The sequence below is a fragment of the Copadichromis virginalis genome, linkage group LG2, assembly GCF_057382275.1.
Source record: "Copadichromis virginalis isolate Kocher_CV1m ecotype Utaka linkage group LG2, C_Virginalis_male_GT1.1, whole genome shotgun sequence".
Taxonomy (NCBI): domain Eukaryota; kingdom Metazoa; phylum Chordata; class Actinopteri; order Cichliformes; family Cichlidae; genus Copadichromis; species Copadichromis virginalis.
This window is the reverse complement of record NC_140619.1, coordinates 3,420,116-3,440,932: the sequence shown is the minus strand read 5'-3', so window position 1 is coordinate 3,440,932 and position 20,817 is coordinate 3,420,116. Positions and strand designations below refer to the sequence as shown.

Genomic DNA, 20,817 nt, shown 5'->3' with positions numbered 1-20,817 from the left:
ATTTTTAGCCATAGTCAAATTGTCAGAGGTTTCCAGTTCAGAGATCATGGGAATATTTTTCTTTTTAATTTATATTTTATGTGGGCTTTCTGGCTTCAACAAGTGCTCACTGATTCCTGCTGGGAAGGTTTGTTGTTAACTGGGCTCTAGTACCTCCAAGTCTGAGAGTGTGTTTAAGAGATAGGTGACCAATCAATTCAATTCATTTGTATTTATTTAGCACCAAATTACAATAACATTCAACCTGAGGCACTTTGTTTTGTAACATGAAGACCCTACAATAATAGAGAGATAACCCCAAAAATCAATCTTCCCTTTTTGAGCAAGCACTTGGTGACAGTAGGAAGGGAAAACTCCCTTTAACAGAAGAAACCTTCAGCAGAACTAGATATACTTTCATCTAAAGACAGAATAAAGCAGATATTGTGGAAGAGAGCGATAGTTTAATAATAACTAATGATTAAATGCAAAATGTCGTTTAAATACTTACATAGTGAGTAAATAGGATAAGTGAAGTCTGTCTCTTGAATCAGGAGGCTTGTTTAACAAAAACAGGGCATGAAAGCTAAAGGCTGATTCCCATTCGACTTTTAGGTAAGTGAGCCAGCAGTCAGAGATCAAGCAAACCATAAAAGTAAAGTTTGTCAGTTTACTGTCAATCTACATCCAAGCAAAGACTCACAGCATTGACCAGCAGCTCGAAGCAATATAGCAGCTTTACTTCATGGAATCATCAAAGGTGTACTCTCAGTGGCCGGGGAACAATATATGAACAGCACCACCAAGGCCGTGTCCTTCCAGAGCAATACGAGAAGAACACAACCCACAAAGGCTAGTGGATCTAAGAGCAGACCACAACAACGAACCTGAACCAGTAACCACAGTGCCAGACTTTTAAGAAGGAAGCTTTTCCAGTATAAAGAGCTGGACTGTACCAGGCTAGCTCAGGGGTCGGCAACCTTCACACCCAAAGAGCCATTTCCATGTAAAAAAAGACAAACACTGGGAGCCGCAAATACTTTGTGACATCTGAAATGCAGATAACACTGTATATATTGTTTTGTTGTTTTTTTACCTTTATGCTTTGTATAATCAATTATAATGTGTTGGTTATGAAACCCATGAAGTGCTACAGAGAAAATTAGATTTTATTTATGTAATGAACACATTTTGATCATCTTGAACACTTAAAAAAATAATAACAAAAGAGAAACACGCTGAGTCCAAGGCGTCTTTCAAATGAATTAAAAAGCTGAACTTAAATTATCCATGTAACAGGCAAAACAATATTGTGAGGGGTCATCCGTATATCGCCTTTGGGCTTTTGGAGCCTTGACCTGAATTTAAAAAATAAATTGGAAAAAAACAATATGTCACTAAACAATGGAAAATAAATATTTGCATAAATATTTATTTTAACTGGTTAATGGGACTTCTGTTCCTGAACCTCTGCGCACAGCGTCTGCAAATTTGGGCTGTACAAAGCAACTTTCATCTTTACGCAGAACTGTAAACTGTCACCTGTGAGGCATGAGCAGTTTTTGTTTTTAACATAGTTCATGGTGGAATAGCTAGTCACATACGTATGCGGATCAATAGGACTCCAAATGTATATTTCTTCATGTTTATGTAGGTGCTGGGGATGGCATTCCATGTTTCAAACACGAGTTTGTGATTCTGAACTTATTGGCCTGCTATGGGCAACATCCCCTGTCAAGTGTTTGAATTGGGACACCCACATATCTTTGTCAGCTATGTCAGCCAGCTCGATCTCCAGATCAGGTTGACTTACACCTGCAGCCACATTTAATAGGGATGGATCGATGGTCAGAGGAGGGACAGGGAAGCATAATGTGGGTTTTTCTCTCTGAACTCACTGAATCGTTTCCCAAACAATGCTTGCATTGTGGTGATTGCAGACTGCTAATACTCAGAATTGATCAACTCATGAGCTTGTTTGCACTCCCTTACAGAGGGAAGTGAGAAAGTGTGCCTCTCTGTAAATCTCTGGCTAAAACTTTCCGTTTGGACTCAAATACTAACACTGTCATGTCCACCATGAAGTGCAGCTTTTCCAGCCACTCTGGCTGTTCCAGCTCAGAAAAGGTGAGCCCTTTGCTGCTCGTGAAAGTTTTCACCTCTCGCTGACATGCAGCGAAGCGTTTCAGCACCTCTCCTCTGGACAGCCACCAGAATCTGTTACAAAGCAGGAGATCAGAGTACATGTGCTCCACCTTAAACAGCAACGCCATTTCTGTGGTTCTGTCTTTGACAGTCTTCGCAGAGAGAGGCATCTCTCTTGTTTTTAAAGTCTGCGATTAGGTGTTCTGAAATCTTAATGAATGAATCCTTCATATATTCTCCGTCCATGGACAGCTTCCCATGCCTGACTATTTCCTGAGCTGCCACAAAATTTGCATATATAGTTGAATTTGCAGACTTCATCCACGTCTTGAATTGATTTTTACTCAGATCAGCCTTCTCCATCTGCCCAGGCATCATTAAATGTTCTATTTTCTTAAGATATTTTTCTTTTCTTACATTTCCTCATACTTGGCCTACCCGGGGTTGAAAGTCTCGATAAATGCATGGACTTTTGGCGGATATACAGGCTTCTGTGAGTGTGACACTTATTTTGAGCAATGAAAATAATAAAATATAATTTTATTTTAATATTTCAAGATCACAATAATCTTCCAAGTTAGAATTACACTTTCTAAAAAGAACTAACACTTCAGTTAAATACTTATAATGTATTTTTTCCATTCACACAGAGCTGCAGTATAAGGATGAAAGAGCCACGTGTGGCTCTGGAGCCGAGGGTTGCAGACCCCTGGGCTAGCTGAAGGCAGGACACTCCTGATCCCCAAGGACCCACAGAAGGGACTGGTCCCATCCAACTACTGGTCAGTAACCTGCCTCAGTACCACATGGAAGCTCCTGTCAGGCATCATACCCATATGGAAAAGAAATAGTAAAAACTTATATGTGATTACTCATGAAAGTGGCCACTTTCTCATTACTTTCATACATTGTTTTAGTAAGTATCCAAAACATACAAGTTTCATTATATAATTTTTCAAGGGATCTTATATCTGTTTTCACTCTTGTATGCTTTTCATACAAGTTTCACACAAGACAGATACAAACTTTATAAGATTTATATATATATCTTTTCCATATGGGTAGGGCCTTAGAGGAACAGGCACATGGATCAGTACATGAGTGGGGCACAGAAAGGAATTGGCAGGAATACCAGAGGAGTGAAACACCAGCTACTGGTAGACAGAGCTGTCGCCCGAGACTGCAAGACCAGACTGACCAACCTGTGGACTGCCTGGATTGACTACAAGAAGCCTATGACTCAATACCCCACACCTGAATGCCTAGAACTATACAAGTTCAACAGGACCCTGAGAGCCTTCATCAGGAGCTCAATTGGGATAAGTAAGTAAAAAAGTAAGTAAAATTTTATTTATATAGCACCTATAAAGATAAAAATCCCAAAGTGCTTCACAGAAGCTTGTTATGGAAATTTTAACAATAACCTGCAACACACCCAGTGAGCTTGATTTGAAGTGAGTTTAATAAACACATTGCAATGTGGAGAGAGCATCCCGGTGAAACACCAGGACCATCTCTGAATTGTGGTCACACACACATTCACCACTGGTTACCAGTGTGTGAATGTGTGTGTGACTGGGTGGATGACTGACTGTAGTGTAAAGCGCTGTACAAATACAGACCATTTACCATTCAAGCTGCTGTCCTGCAGAACAACTTCAGCTATCAAAAAATACAACAGGTAAAGTTCTCAATGCTATAAATTTGATTGTAATTTTGAATTTTCTTTTAGCGATTTTATGTGTTTTGATATTTATAATATTTTTATTTACTCTATTATCCTAGAATATGGATACGTGGATGTTTTCTGGTGTTGTCTTTACCATGATGAAAGCTGACAGATGTACAAAAAACAACACAAAGCCAGCAAAGAGGCAGCAAATCTACATGGCTGCCAAGGCTTTTGGGCTGAATTAGGTCTACGTATCACTCCTTGGTATGTTGTTCTGTTCATGCTTTTGTCAGTGTTTAATAAAGCAGCAGTTTGGTCATGAATGGCTGTTGTTTTACTCTGTCTTTTATCTCATTTACATTATTGCACAAGCACATCAAAAACTATGTACGGGATTGAAAATGGACATTACTAAAATCACATAAGAAGTCAGGATGTCTACCAAATGGGAATTTAAATATGTTCATATATATACCAGTGGAGTGTGTTAATATTTGTAACTCTGCAACAGTGAACTGTAAATAATACTTTTATTACATCATATGTAACCATGTAGGACATTTCACCATTTTGCTGCAGTCTTGTAATAAATTGTCTTAATAAATATTTTGTTGTCTTATTGTGTATCAGCATGTCCCACTGAAGTTTTGATAGAGCCCCAGCTCTCCCACAAAATCAGGTGAGCACCAATTTTTAGAAAACAGAAAACATTTACACGGGGAAATGGATTTCTAACATTAACCCAAACTATCTTACTGTAAATTAACACACCTTAAAAAGTAGCTCACAAGGTAGAGGTCATCATAACGGAACGATTCTTAGTTCAATCCCCTGCTGCCAGTGTATTTTGGGGCAAAACGGTGAGCCCTAAGTTGTTCTCTGATGCATTTATTGGAGTGTTAATAGGTTTAAATATCAACTAGAAAGAACTTAGCCATAGAAAACATGAATGTATATCTTGCATTCTACATCACAATAAAAAATCTAGAGTTGGGTGCACAAATTTCCATTGATTTTTGATTTTTTTTTCTAATACACACAAGTTAAACATCTACATAGAGGCTCAAATATATATACAACCACAACTACATATTTATTATGAACTTTAAATAAAGAATTTCCAAATTTAAACATAATAACAATAATAATAATAACAGTAATAATCCCAGCATTCCCAAGAATATAGGAAGGTTTCAAGGATGAGCTGAACTGGGAGGTATAGACCTGCGTGATGTGCTGTGGAGTTTCTTTGTCTCTGTGCTTTTTTTGTTCATACATAAGACACTATAGTGTCTTATATATATGTCTTATATATATATGTTATACATGTCTTATAGGGTGGCGGCCCATCTTCAGAGATGACTTTGGCATTTGACCAGCGCGTTCTCTCCATGTTGCGACATGTGAATAAACCATTTCGAACAAGCTCATCGGGTGTTTGCAGTGTCTTTTGAGTTTCCATGACAAATCTCAAACTTTAACAGCACAAAATGCTAAAAATTGAGAAATATTTTGTAACAATAGAGTTTTCCACGTCAGAATCATTAAAGCAGACAGCAATCTGCTTTAGTCATGGAGTTTTTCTGCAAAGGGTCATCTGCAGCTTTATTTTACCCACATACGCATTTCTCTGAACAGAGAATAAGGCCACGCTGTTAAATTTACCGAGATCATCAGGACATTTTTGGAGTCAAAGTTGATCAATACCTAGGTCTGTAATCTGTTTTACAGCGTCATGGGCAACAAATCATAGCTTGTGAATAACAGTTGTGGTTAATCTTTTTGCACAGGTGTGGTTGCTCCTCTCTGTAAGCCAGTCATAGGTGCATTATTACTAGCAAAGCCAAAAAGCATACATGTAATTTCTCCAGAGATGCCCTTCATAACTGCAGAATGTCAAAGCAGCCTTGGTCTGCAGCTGCATTTTATCAAGCTGAAAAGAGAGGCCGGACCTCTCACCTTTGTAGGGAATTCTAATGTCAACAACCAGGCAGGTGGAAAACGTACATTTCTAGCTGACTGTTTTCACACTGAAATAGTTGTGCTTAATGAAATGTTGGAAATAGGATGCATCTAAAATATCATCTTTAACAGAATCGTGATTGTTGAAAGAGAAAGTCCATTTCTGATTTCATTGTTGATTGTGCTGTAAACTCATGATTAAGCACTTAAAATCAGAGGGCGAAGTACATTTTTATCTCCACCAGGTATAAAAAGAATTTAGCAGAGGCAGGCAATATCCAACAGATCAGATAATGGAATTAGAAAATTTGTTAGTCTATTGATTACGTTTGTTCTTAGTTTAATAAGGACAGTCTGTAATCACTCATCTGCCTGTTTCCTCAGTATTCAGTTGGTAGTCTCTTCTTTACATCTCTACTTTCCCACAGTGTCAAAATCAATAGTGGCATCATTACACTAGTCCAATCATCTCCTTGTTGGCCTTCTTTGAGCCAATCAGCCACTTTGCATCCTTTAAACTGTGGTCATTAGTGATGTGTGATACCACTGATTTCCTTTCCGATCCGATACCAAGTAAAATTCAGGGTAAATCGACAATACTGATCCGATACCGATACTTTGTACAAAAACGTAATGTTTATAATACAATATGTAATTGTATTATGAAATTGTAATAATAATATAATAATAAAGCTTCATAATGATTACAGGACATCAGACTACTTGTTCTTATCGCTTCATAATGCAGAATTATTATTTAGAAATAAAAAACCTGAAGCTGTGCGCTATTTGAACACGTTGCCTGCCTGCAGCACTAAAGGACTCAGAGACGTCTGTCTCGCCCTAGCAGCACCTGCCCCTCTCCTCCTCTTCAGTTCACCTCAACATAACCTCGTCATATTCTGTGATATGATTCACTGTGAGGTGTTTGACGAAGTTAGTGGTGTTACCACAACACCTCACTGTCTTGCCACATGTATCGCAAACCGCGTCTTGGCTGTTTGTGGAGGTAAAATACGTGCGCACATCCCTCCGTTTATACGCTCAGCCATTGTTGTGAATGCGCACGCCAGGGGCTGCGACACATTTATACAGCCGTATTTCGCACATGACTGTGAAAGGCAGAAGCGGAAGTAGTTCCTTCCAATTTAGACGATCTGAATGATAGTTTCTTTCCACTGTGTTCCTGTTAATGAAAAACTACAAATTTACCCCAAAGTACTAAAATATCGATATTTTAATATGAGAATCGATTCTAGAACATAAATTACTGGTATCGGAAGAATCGATATTTCAATATCGATCCGCACACCACTAGTGGTCATTCTCCCTTTAAGACTCTTTTATGCTTGAGTTATGAGCCAGCTTAACTTCTGTGCTTCTTGTTGTTTACGCTTTGCATAGATAACAAGGAGGAAAGGCTCTGTGGGAGGTTTGCTGGTAAGCCTTTGCTGATAGCAACTTTGTCAAACCTCAAACACACTTTGATCATTTTTTTTAAAAAGTTCAGAATCAAAGGAAACAGCTGAAGATGTGGGTATCTGACACTGATGCACCTTTGACACCTTTTCGGTGAGGTGTTTTGGGAACATTGTATATAAGATAGATTCCTGACACGATTTATAAGCAGTAGAAAATAGATGTATGAATTTAATTTAATTTTTTTTTAACTTTAACTTTAATTTGAGATCTCAAAGCAGTTTGCAAGTTAAAAATAAATTATGGGCATTTAGAGTGTATTAAATACATTTAAAAACTAAAGATTAAAAGATTCAGAAATCCTTTCTGTTTTTGTTTTTTTTCCTATTTCCCATTTCTCTCTGTGACCTCTGACCTCTATCCGTGTATTTCAGTTCAGAGGAAGTTTATATGGTGCACATTTGAATTTGAAAGAGGGTTTGGTCAGTGCCATATTAAGAAAAACTGTCTTGACAAATAATGATTTGATTTCATGGCTACTATCATGACACATGATACAACAGTGCCATTGGCTTTTAGGTTTTCTGGATCCAGCTGATATGAAAGAAGTCTTTCTAATTTAATTGAGGAAGGATAATGACAGCTAAAATCTTGCAGTTGCCATTATCCTGTCTTTACCTCTAGCTCCACCATGGGGTAAACCTGGGTGATATTTAATGCGACTGCTGAATCGTTTGCCACAAACTTTGCCACATTAATTGGAAAAAGGACATTGGCTCTGCTTGTTCTTTTGTCCCCTTTTGCAATGCATTTCTGTACATCTGAACAGTTGAAAGCGAGGTGATATGCTTCACAAAGCCCAGGATGAGACCAATGTGACAGGAAGTGTATTTTTCAGTCTTTTCAGTGTTAACCAATCAGATACATTTTAGCGTCTGACCTAATACAATCATGCCACCTCTTTCACTCACTAAAACACCAGTGAAGTCCTGAACGAGGTGCAGTGTCAAGATGATCGTCTTATGGATGACATTGTTTGTTCTTCGGCAAGGATGTAAGGGTTTTTTTGTTATGTGGAAAAATTTGCGTGCATTGATTGTTGCAAGAAAAAGCTTTTTCCATTTTTATATATTTTTTCTTCTTTCAGATTCTCTGGTTCCAGTGAAAACAGTTCAACTTGGTCAACCAGTGACCTTAACATGTGCTTTGCCCAAAGGGCTCCAGAGTGGAGAAGTCCACTGGTACAAGCAGAATCACGGGGATACCCTAAAGTTAATTATGACATCGTTTAAATCTACACCAGCGCAATATGGTCCTGCATTTTCTAGATCAAGATTTGAGGAACATAATGATAACAATTTCAGCAATGTGACTATTTTGAAGACCGTCCAAGAGGACGAGGGAATCTATCACTGTGGGCTCACAGAGTGGATTAGGACTAACTGGAGTGGCACATATTTGTTTGTAAAAGGTAAGTGTACATCCTTAATATAAGCTTTAAAAAAGCTCTTTTGCCTCTCTGTCTCCTTTTTTCGACCTGGACACATTTTGTTACATCCCCCTCATCCCCTGAACCTTTTTAGGGGAACGTAACACTCATTTACAATATTTTTCAGCTACTATGACAGTGCAATGTCTTTGCATTTTTATTACACAGGAAACAATCAGAAAGCATCAGTAGTTGTTCAACAGCTGACAGGATCAAATCCAATCCATCCAGGAGACACAGTGACTTTCCAGTGTTCAGTCTCTCACTCTGTCAACAAGACGTGTCCAGGAGGTCTCAGAGTTCTTTGGTTCAGAGACAGATCTCATGAATCTCCAGTCATTTACGCTAATACACATAATGAATGTGAGAAAAGATCTGATACTCAGAGGACATGTGTTTATCACTTCTCTAAGAACGTCAGCTCCTCTGATGGAGGGACTTACTACTGTGCTGTGGCCACATGTGGGGAGATATTATTTGGAAATGGGACGACACTCGAACTTGGTATGATTTTGTGTTCAGTACTGGTGTTTATACTTCAAATATGTTAAAATATGAGTGATGAGACATTCTGAGAACATATTATTTTGTTTGTTTTTATAGAGCAAGCCAAAAAAATTTAGTTTCTTCAAATAGCCTTAATAGTCTGTTTGGCCATTTCTGTCTCTGGGAATATTTTCCTTGTTTGCAAACGAAGAATATGTACGCCAATTAAAGGTAAGAGCTACAGGTATCTAAAATTATGAGAACAAAATTATTCCATTACACTTAAATAATTTAAAGACTAATCATTTATATAAAATAAATTCATGGGGGAGATAGTCATTGTATACACTGCAAATACACTCCATGGTGGTTATTATTCCTATGTTAATTATTGGAAGAATTTATTTATATCACTGAATTTTATGGTTATAAAAAATTCAGAAGTAAACTGCATATTAAGTGCATTTTAGTAATATGTATTTGTTACTATGATCTCATGTTTATAGCAGAAAGTGTAATAACTGAAGCACAAAATGACGCCTTATGCCAACTGGTAAGTAATAAAAAATATTGGTGTTTAGTTAAAATGTCTGAAAAGTTAGTATAACCATCTAAACCAGATTAAGAAACATTTGTTTTGTCTGTTGTACTTACAATGCAGACCGAAGCTGATGAAGAACTAAACTATGCTGCACTAAATTTCTCTGAAAGAAAAACACGAGGAAGAAAGAAGCGAGAGCCGCCTGAGGAGAGCGTCTACTCTCAAGTTAAATGATAGAACTGAAATTTCAAGTGAGCCTGACATCCTGTTACAGACCCGGTGTTTGAAACTCTTTGATTTTACTCTTTTTAACTTAAATGTCTGTGTTTTACTTATTATATTTGGACTCTCAAAGCCAACATAGTTTTGTTGCATTTTTTGTCATCCCTGATTGAACTGTATGAACTTGTCATCCTTTCTGCAATAAATCAAAATTAATTCTCCTGATGCTTTTTATGTTTATTTAATGACATCTAGTTATCAAAGGTATAATGCAGTATAATCTGGTTTCAGGTCATTTGTGAATTTAATCCAGCAGGGAGAACGAAAAATCAAAGGAAAATCTGTGTACAGATCAAAGGTTGTGATGCTATGCAAAAATTGAGACTATTTCGATGTAATGAATTGCTTTCTTCAGTGACTAAGTAAGTCATGTGTAATACATTCACTTTTTTTTGCATGACAATCCCAACACTGACACAAGCATTGTGTGCTATGAACTCATAAAATCCTTACTAAGTCACTTGCAAGCTTTGGCTTGTAATTTTGTGCTCTGTGTTCCAAATATGATTGCTTTTAGCTCGAGAAGACTATGGCAGAGGCCAAAATGCTAAGATTGAGGTTTTAAAGCACCACAAACCAATTATGGATGACTACATGCATTATTTATATAGTTTCATGTACTTTCACGTACTCTTTCATGATCACTGGTGATGGCAGGGATGTAGTTTGAACAAGTTGACATCTTTGCGCTCAGACTCCTGATCACCACAACAGACCAGCTAGGAACCATGGCCTCAAACTTGGAGGTGCCAATTCTCCATGGTTATTTGGACATTTAACATAATGATTGGGCAAGTTACTTTAAAAAAGTAATCGGTTATAGTTACTAGTTACTTCTTCAAAACACTAATTGTAAATTAATTAATTACTAGGAAAAGTAATTATTGCGTTACTTAAAAAAATGTTTAAATAACAGACAGGCTGATCACATGACTGTCAACATGTGAGTTAATCAACACATTGCGTGCTGGACTGCAGGGTGGCAACCAGAGGAGGACCTGCCACTGCAGCAGATTGTGTGATTAATGCAAGCACACAATATAGCAACAGAGAAACTAGAAAATCATAAATGTAAAAATTATGCACTAAACCCAAGTCCCCAAGTCAGCTCATTCCCCCAAAGCCAGCACAGGAGGACTGGAGGACCACGACACAGAACGTAAAAGTAATTTCCAGTTATTGCAAATGTTTGATTTTAGTTTAGACCTAAACATACCATTTTATAGGTTTAGAGGGCAGTTACTTTGGGCCTGGTAGGTTTGGACAGATTTTTTTCTTTAATAAATAAAATCATGATTACAAATTTTGTGTTTACTCTGGTTGTCTTTGTCCAGTTTCAAAATGTGCCCCTGTCTTTATTAAGGCTTTCATTGTTAATATACTAGAAATGTTCTAGAAAAGTTATTAAAAGTTTATCTAAATGGCCTGTATTTATATAGCGCTTTACTAGTCCCTAAGGACCCCAAAGCGCTTTACATATCCAGTCATCCACCCATTCACACACACATTCACACACTGGTGATGGCAGCTACATTGTAGCCACAGCCACCCTGGGGCGCACTGACAGAGGCGAGGCTGCCGAACACTGGCGCCACCGGGCCCTCTGACCACCACCAGTAGGCAACGGGTGAAGTGTCTTGCCCAAGGACACAACGACCAAGACTGTCCGAGCCGGGGCTCGAACCGGCAACCTTCCGATTACAAGACAAACTCCCAACTCTTGAGCCACGATCGATTTACACTGCACTCCTCTACATGTTAGCAAAGCTGATTAGTGAGGGAAAACTTACCTGCTCTATTTCCCTGCCTCTGTTTATGCAGACATCTGGAAATGTCTATAACAATTTAACAATATCATAATTGATATAAGAGGAGTGAAAACAGAGCCAGAGGCAGCTTGACTACCAGCCTAATCTCTCTTCAGTGTCCCCACAGGGAGCATGTTTATTCACAATGTATATCATCATCAGAATCAGAATACTAAAAGGAAATTATGTGGTTACAGTTGCTCCAAGACAATAGCTGTAACAGACTGGATTAAATTAAATAACACAATATATTACAAAGTTAAGAAATATAAGAAATAACTCTAATATATACGAATAGCTCAATCATAAATATCCAGTATATTATAGAGGTGAAATATATATGGTTGACAACTGTAAAACTTTGTTAATTTTACTACAGAGCATGTGCAAAAATGTGTAACTATTGCACCGTGAACTGTGCATTAGATGGAGGAGTTGTACAGGGAGATTAGTGGTGCATTTGGTTAATCTCAGCCTCTCACTGAACGTGTTCCTGTGACCTGCCAGCACATAATGGAGTGGGTGGGAGGTATTGTCCAGCATTTTTTTGGACTACATCCGCCTCTCCTACACCACCTTAGGGGAGTCCAGCTCCATACTCACAACATTACTGGCCTTGTAGATCAGTTTATTGACTCTGTTGGTATCTGCCACCCACAACTCGCCACAACAGACTCATAAAAAATATTGGGCATTGTCATGTGTACTCCGAGGTATTTGTAGTCCACCACAGTGTCCACATCGACTCCCTGGATTGAAACAGGCATCACAGGTTTGGTCCTCTTAAAGTCTAATTTCAAGTCTTTGGTCTTTGTCACGTTGAGTTGCAGATGATTTTGCTCACACCATTTACAAAGGCTTGAACCGCAGCCAGGTACTCCATCTCATCGCCCTCACTGATGCATAAAACCACCACAGAGTCATCAGAAAACTTCTGAGGATGGCAGGTCTCTGTGCAGTGGCTGAAGTCTGTGGTGTAGAGGTTGAAGAGGAAAGGGGAGAGGACAGTCCCTTGTGGTGTGCCTGTGTTGCTGCTAACCTTGTCAGACACATAATGTTGAAGACACACATGTTGTGATCTTCCTGTGAGGTAATCAACAACCCAGGACACCAGAGAGGCATCCACCTGCATTGCTGTGGGCTTATCACCCAGAAGGGTCGGCCTGATGTTATTGAAAACATGACCCTCACTGTGCTCGCTGGCTGGTCCAGATGGGCATAGAGCAGGCAGACAATGGCGTCCTCAGCTCTGGTAAGCTGGTAAGAGAACTAAAGGGGATGCTGATGTGGCCTGACAATAGGTTGGAAGCTTGTCAAGAATGACTCTTTCCAGGGTCTTCATGACGTGGAAAGTCAGTGCCACAGGCTCGAAACCCTGGAGCCACTGGGACGTGGCATCTTTGGTACAGGAACGAGGCATGATGTCGTCCACCGCAATGGGACCCTCTGCAGACTCAGACTCAACATGAACAGTTTATTAAAGAATCCATAAGGCTGGGCTGCACAGGCCTTGAGGACACGGGGACTCATCCTGCCTGGCCAGCAGACTTGCCTGAGTGGAGTCTTCTCATTTGTCTTTGCATCTGGTCGTGAGTAAAAGTAATCAGTGGGAGAGGGGTGTCACGGCACTCCACACCACTCTCATGCGCTTCTGCTGGAGTTTTCACTCCAGCTATCTCCTGTAATTTTCTTTAGCCTCTCTGATCTTTCCCTTTAATAACGCCATAGACCCATTCTCACCTCCTCTCTATTGCCTGCTCGGAAGGCCCTCCTCTTGTCTTTGAGGAGCGCTTTGGTGTCTGTTAGCATTGATTTGAGCTATTGCCCTGTAAAAGCTATCCTTGAGTCTGTTTGTCCGCCACCTCAGCAAACTGAATCTCGTGCCAGACGGCAGCAGCTTAACACCCGGTGTCCTGGGTGTGTGCAATCCTGCAGGATGCTGCGTGCCCTGTGAGTGCTGTACAGGTCATTGAGGGAGGGAAGAGGATGTCCGATGATATTTTGGGCCATATTAATGACCCTCTGAAGTGCCTTTTTGTGTGCCATGGTGCAGCTGGAGAACCATAGACAGATGCAGTATGTCAGCACACTTTCAATGAAGCAACAGTAGAAGACAATCAGCAGCCCCCACTTCAGGTCCACTTTTCTGAGGATTCTCAGTAAGTGGAGAAGCTGTTGGGTGTTCTTTACAACCGCCAAGGTATTTGAGCTCCATTGGAGGTCTATGTCTACGTGCACAGCCAGGGACTTGAAACTGGACAACCTTTCCACGCACTCCCCATTGATGCTGATGGGCTGTAGCACAGACTTCCTCCTTGCTGTCTCAGGTGGAGCAACTCTTGTTTGGAAGTGGAGAAGACAAACAAATGGACTGGGGTGAGTCTTAGTCAGTCTTAAAGATACACCACAGTACTCCCCCAGAAAAAAATTGGAGGTAAGGAACCTGATGGTAGTTTGAGCCGGGGATGAAAAAGAAAACCTTTTGACAAAAAAATTGATTTCATAATGACAATCATAATACCCATGATCTCTGAATAAGGGTGTACCTGGAGCTAACTAATAGAAAAAGAGCTTGCATATTGTGATTATCAAAAAAAAATCACAAATAAAATCTTGCACTTATTATTCTATCAGTTCAGTCTGCTCAGTCCGGTGATGTGGAAGACATCATGCCTCGTCCCTGTACCAAAGACGCCTCGTCCCAGTGGCCCCCAGGATTACAGGCCCGTGGCACTGACCTCCCACATCATGAAGACCCTGGAAAGGCTCATCCTGGACCAGCTGCGACCCATAGTAAGACCACATCTGGATCCCCTTCAGTTCGCTTATCAGCCTCGTCTCGGAACAGAGGACGCCATCATCTACCTGCTCAATCGTGTCTACACCCATCTGGACCAGCCGGCGAGCACTGTGAGGGTCATGTTTTTTGACTTTTCCAGTGCTTTCAACACCATCAGGCCGACCCTCCTGGGTGATAAGTTAGCAGCGATGCAGGTGGATGCTTCTCTGGTGTCCTGGATTGTTGATTACCTGACAGGAAGACCACAATATGTACGTCTCCCACAGTGTGTGTCTGACAAGGTGATTAGCAACACAGGGGCACCACAGGGGACTGTCCTCTCCCCCTTCCTCTTCACCCTCTACACCACAGACTTCAGCCACTGCACAGAGACCTGCCATCTTCAGAAGTTTTCTGATGACTCTGCGGTGGTTGGATGCATCAGCAGGGATGATGAGACAGAGTACCGGGCTGTGGTCGACTCCTTTGTCACGTGGTGTGAGCAGAATCATCTGCAGCTCAACGTGGCAAAGACCAAGGAACTGATCGTGGACTTCAGGAAGACCAGGAAACACTTGACCCCTGTTTCAATCCAGGGGGTCAGTGTTGACATTGTGGAGGACTATAAATACCTTGGAGTACACATTGACAATAAACTGGACTGGGCTAAAAACACCACAGCACTTTACAGGAAGGGCCAGAGTCGTCTCTATTTTTTGAGGCGACTGAGGTCCTTCAACATCTGCCAGAAAATGCTGAGGATTTTCTATGAGTCTGTGGTGGCCAGTGCGATCCTCTATGCTGTTGCATGCTGGGGGAGCAGGCTGAGGGTCGCAGATGCCAACAGACTTAATAAACTGATCCGTAAGGCCAGCAATGTTGTGGGGATGGAGCTGGACTCCCTCAAGGTGGTGTCGGAGAGGCGGATGCTGTCCAAGATAAAGACAATGTTGGATAACACCTCCCACCCACTCCATGACATGTTGGTCAGTCACAGGAGCTCGTTCAGTGAGAGACTGAGATTACCGAAAAGCACCACTGAACGACACAGGAAATCATTCCTGCCTGTGGCCATCTCCCTGTACAACGCATCCACTTAACACACTGTTTGCTGCTACAACTACACATGTTTCTTTTCCAAATATTTATTTATAAGTGACTTATGTATGTATGTATGTATATATATGTATATATTGTACTATTCTTAGTTAGCGTATTGTCTGTCTTGTCTTAATGTTGGTTTAAAATGGAGCACTGTAACAAAAAATAATTTCCCCCAGGGATCAATAAAGTATTCTGATTCTGATTCTGATTCTTCAACTCTTCCAAGGAAGAAATTTCATGACCTTCCCACCAAAGAAACATTGCAAATTTACTCGAAAGTGTTACAAAGTGTTACATATCTGGGGTATATCTTGTTGTATGTACCAATAATTATTATCCATGGATCCATGCTTTTTGCTTGAGAAGATGAATTACAATCACAAACTCGAATATAAATATGAAAACTGAACAATCTGAACAACTGCAACAGAAGATGAAACAGAAAAACCTCTGGTTGAGATCAATGTGACAGGAAGTGTACTTTTGAATCTATTATGTTTTAACCAATCAGAGCTATCATATGCATAGATGGTCTTACCCAGTCACTCATCTCACTTCCTTCTCTCACAGAAATAGCAATGAGGTTCCTAAAAAGGAGTAGTATCAAGATGGTGGGGTTATGGATGACATGGCTATTTCTTCATCAAGGACGTAAGGGCTACTTTTCTCTGTTCATAAATCTGATATACGTTGTTATTGTAAAATATATATGTGTAGAGTTATAGATAATAACAATAATGTTTTTGAAATGATAACAATTTAAAAATTTTCAAGCAAAATTTTGTTTTTCTGTGTTTTGTTTCAACTCAGACTCTCTGGTGCCAGTGAACATAGTTCAACTTGGTGAAGCGGCAACCTTAACATGTGCTTTACCGAAAGAGCTGAGCAGTAAAGCAATCTACTGGTACAAGCAGAACATTGGAGAAACTCTTAAATTGATATTGGCACTGTATAAAAATACACCACCGGAATATGGTCCTGAATTTTCAAATTCAAGATTTAATGTAAATAATGATAAAAATTTTAGCAACTTGATGATTCTGAAGACAATCCAAGAGGATGAGGGAATCTATCACTGTGGAATCACAGAGTGGATTAATGCTGAATGGAGTGGGACATACCTGTTAGTGAAAGGTAATTTTGCACCCTAATTTATCAAATATCTTCTGAGCATGCTTTGAAGAATGTTTGTGTTTTGTATTATAAAGGAAACATTCAGAGGACATCAAACTACTCTGTTGTCCAGCAGCCGACAGAATCAAAACCGGACCGTACAGGAGACACAGTGACTCTTGAGTGTTCAGTCCTCTCTGAGTCTCAGAATGAGGCATGTCCAGGAGATTATAATGTCTTTTGGTTCAGAGCAGGATCACAAAAATCTCACCCAAACATCATCTACTCTGATGGAAATAGAAAAAACGAATGTGAGAAAAGATCAGAGACTCAGAAAAACTGTGTTTATCACTTCTCTAAAAATATCAGCGCTTTTGATGCTGGGACTTACTACTGCGCTGTGGCCACATGTGGAGAGATTATATTTGGAAATGGATCTTCAGTGGAACTTGGTACGATTATGAATTAAGTACTGGAATTAATACACAATAACATGTTATTCTAAAATGAGGCATAAGACTTTTTAAGAAGATTTATTTGTTTTTATTTTCCAGAACAAACAACACAATCAATATCTATCCAAATGACCTTATTAGTGTTCTTGTCCATTTCTGTCATTGGAAATGTTTTCCTCATCTTCTACCAAAGATTATGGAAACCATATAAAGGTAAGTGTTATAGAAGTTATAGTCTTTCTTAAAGGCAAAACTGACCTCATTGCACTTGGAAAATGGAAAATAAACATATATTCTATATGTACATGTCAGACAAATTCAGGAACGAATGCCACATTAAGTGCATTTTTGACCTACTGTCATATTTACAGGAACAGAAAGTGCTATATCAGGAGCACAAAATGACAAATTGCACCAAGCTGTAAGTAATAACAAATTTTGTTAGTTAAAATATTGTTTTACCAGTTATTTATTACAGTTTTTGCTCATGGTTTTAATTATAAAGCAGGGTGAAGCTGATGAAGAGCTAAACTACGCCTCAATTAATTTCTCTGAAAGAAAAACAAAAGGAAGACGGAAGAGAGAGTTTGCTGAGGACAGCGTCTACTCTCAAGTTAAATGTTGAACTTCATGACAATGTTGAGCATTTCCTGAATTTTAAAAGGAACCTCATATTCTGTTATTGACCTTATATTTGAGACTTGGCAATTTGTTTGTTCCACCATTTGGGCTCTCAAAGCCTGTAACTTAGATTTATTGCATATCTGAGGGCAAAATTTGAAACTGTACGTAGTCCTTGTTTTTTTTTTAATTTTGAATTAATAAATGTTTCTTTAATTCCTCCAATGCTTTGTATGTTTGGTCAATGGTATCTATTTGTTTCTGCTATTTTGTGACTTCAAACAACAGAACGCAAAACAGGTTAAAGCTCTTTTTTGTGCAAATTTAAAATTCTGATGTAGAAATTGAGACTGTGTTTGAGAAACATTTGACAGAATATAAAAACATAAGAAAATATCTGCATACACTCAACAAATACTTTATTACATACACCTAACCAATAGTGGGTCAAATGCAATAGTTCATTATGACATAGCCAGTGTTGGGGACTGTATTCCGTTACAGTTAGCATTTAAAAAAGCGGTACTCAGGATACAGTTACTTTGCTGAAGTAAATGGATTACATGGTGGTCTTTTCCTGTTTTATATGTTAGGCTATGCCCTCTGGAAACCCAAACAAAACAGGCAATAAGAGGCTCTAATGCAGGGGTGGGTAATTCCAGGCCCCGAGGGCCGGTGTCCCTGCAGGTTTTAGATGTGTCCTTGAACCAACACAGCTGATTTAAATGGCTAAATTAGCTCCTCAACATGTCTTGAAGTTCTCCAGAGGCCTGGTAACGAACTAATCATGTGATTCAGGTGTGGTGACCCAGGGTGAGATCTAAAACCTGCAGGGACACCAGCCCTCGGGGCCTGGAATTGCCCACCCCTGCTCTAATGCCTGGGTCTCAATCTCGCGGACGATGTCACCTCTACTTGCGGCCCACATAATGACGTGAAGAAATTTTTTTTTTTAATTATTATTGAAAAAATGATTTAATATGAAGGCAATAGACAGAGTGTTACAGGCATAGCCCTAAAGAATGTAGCCTCATGGGCAGTGTAGTCCGTGCTGCAGGGAGAATGGACTGCCGTACCTGTTATGTGTCTGTGAGCGTGAGGGAGGGAGACAAAGAAGAGTCATAAAGTAAGAGTTGTCACTGACCAGAAATGGGAGAAGCATGTAAATATAATAATAACCACTGCAGCCAAAAAGAGTACCTGACGAGCCCAGTTGTAAGTAAGCTATTAAGCTATTACTAATTTGGAGCAGCCTTTTGACGCCTCTCTCTGTCTCTGTTGATCCTGACAGCAAAGTAAAAAACTATAGTTTTCAGCTATGAGCCCAACACGAACCCGACGTATTAGCCAGAGGTCCCTTTACTACAGTTCGGAGCCGCGGACTTGTTTTATATAGTTTTCTACACGAGGTCGCTGCAAAAAGTGCAGCCTTACCTAATGTCCACCTACTGTTACTCATTTTATATTAAGATTTAAAAATCTAATATGTATTGGTATGGTGAGTAACTTTCAGTAATAGTAATAAATCACGCAGCAATAGTACATCATGTAGTTTTAAAATGCATGATAATATATAATATAAGTAGTCCAAAGTATTCATAATACATTACTCTCATTGAGTAACGCAACGTAATACGATACAAAATACATTTTGGGCCATGTACTCTGTAATCTGTAATCTACATTTTAAAAGTGACCTTCCCAACACTGGACATAGCTTTAACAAGGTGCTGGAAACTTTCCTCTGTGATCTTGGTGCATATTAATGGTCCATATTAACATGATAACATCATGAAGTTGCTGAAAATCAGCTGCAACGCTTAAATGCAACTCTCCCATTCCACCACATCCCAAGGTGCTGTATTAGAATGAGATCTGGTTTAATTGCAGGTTGACTTCACTGAGTGCAGGGACATTGTGACATTGTGTGTGCTTCCTAATCAAAGTAGTCATCAGAAAATGGAAACGCTGTTGTCATAAAGGGACTGTGGCATTTTAAACTATATTTAATTGGTACTAAGCCCTAGAGTTTGCCAGGGAAATATCCCCACATCAACATGCTACCAACAGGTTGGATTGTTAAAACAAGGCAGAATAGAGCAATACTCTTGTGTTATTTACAGCAAATTAAGACTGCCAGCTGAATGTTGAAGTGGAAATTGAGATTACTCTGACTGGGCAATGTTTTGGAATCTGTTATCATCAGATTTTGATGATTCTGTGAAACTCTTTCTTGTTCGTACCTGACAGGAAGAGCACCTACCGTGGTATTCTGTTGATGTACCCCATCTATTTCAATGTGGCATCAGGAAGGCATTGTTTCCCACAGAACTGCTTCTCACTAGATATTAGGCATGGTTGTGCAGCCCATGTGGCATCAATAACCATCCCATATTCAAAGCAATTTAAATCATTTTTATGATACTTTGTCTGAATTTCAATACAGCTGAGATTACCTGCCATGTGATCGGCTGTGTCAAATGCTATAACCTTTGGGTGTGGGTGCGGGTTCTGACTATCATCTGTACTCTTTCATTAAACATGACTTCATAGTACTTGGCCTGGGTTGGGTGCATTGAGAATGTGTGATATCAAGACAGTTTTCAGGCCAGATCATTCACAGCTCCCCTTCTGTCAATGAGTGTTTTCATAATTTTAAGGACATAATTTCTAAAGGCAGACAAGAGGAAGAAGGTTTTTGTTTTTGCAGATGATGTGGCTTCTTATGCCTTCATCAAGCAGTGACCTCCAGCTCACACTGGGGCTGTTTGTAGCCAAGTGCAAAGAGGCAAAGAGAAAGTTGCTCAATCACTTTTTAATACATTTAAAAAAAACGATTGGACCAGATTAAAATATACAGTTTCATATCAAGTGGGTGTATTTTATAAAATAACTGGTTCAACTTAAAAAATCTGGTCAACCAAGTGATTTCTCATATCTACTAATGTGAAAATGTTGTCCC

General features: G+C 39.5%; 1 protein-coding gene and 1 pseudogene across 2 annotated transcripts; both read left to right on the top strand.

Moving 5' to 3' along the window:
• Nucleotides 1–8,171: 8,171 nt before the first annotated feature.
• On the top strand, nt 8,172–10,136 carry LOC146716771 (uncharacterized; annotated as a pseudogene). Its single transcript, XR_014922248.1, has 6 exons — nt 8,172–8,231; nt 8,325–8,648; nt 8,835–9,170; nt 9,270–9,383; nt 9,659–9,705; nt 9,814–10,136. The product of XR_014922248.1 is annotated as an uncharacterized LOC146716771 (transcript).
• Nucleotides 10,137–16,274: 6,138 nt separating this feature from the next.
• On the top strand, nt 16,275–17,859 carry LOC146716770 (uncharacterized). The gene is made up of 6 exons (XM_085468283.1): nt 16,275–16,317; nt 16,477–16,800; nt 16,875–17,231; nt 17,334–17,447; nt 17,606–17,655; nt 17,740–17,859. The coding sequence occupies exons 1-6, from the start codon at nt 16,275–16,277 to the stop codon at nt 17,857–17,859; spliced, it is 1,008 nt and encodes a 335-aa protein (XP_085324409.1).
• The last annotated feature ends 2,958 nt before the right edge of the window (nt 17,860–20,817 follow it).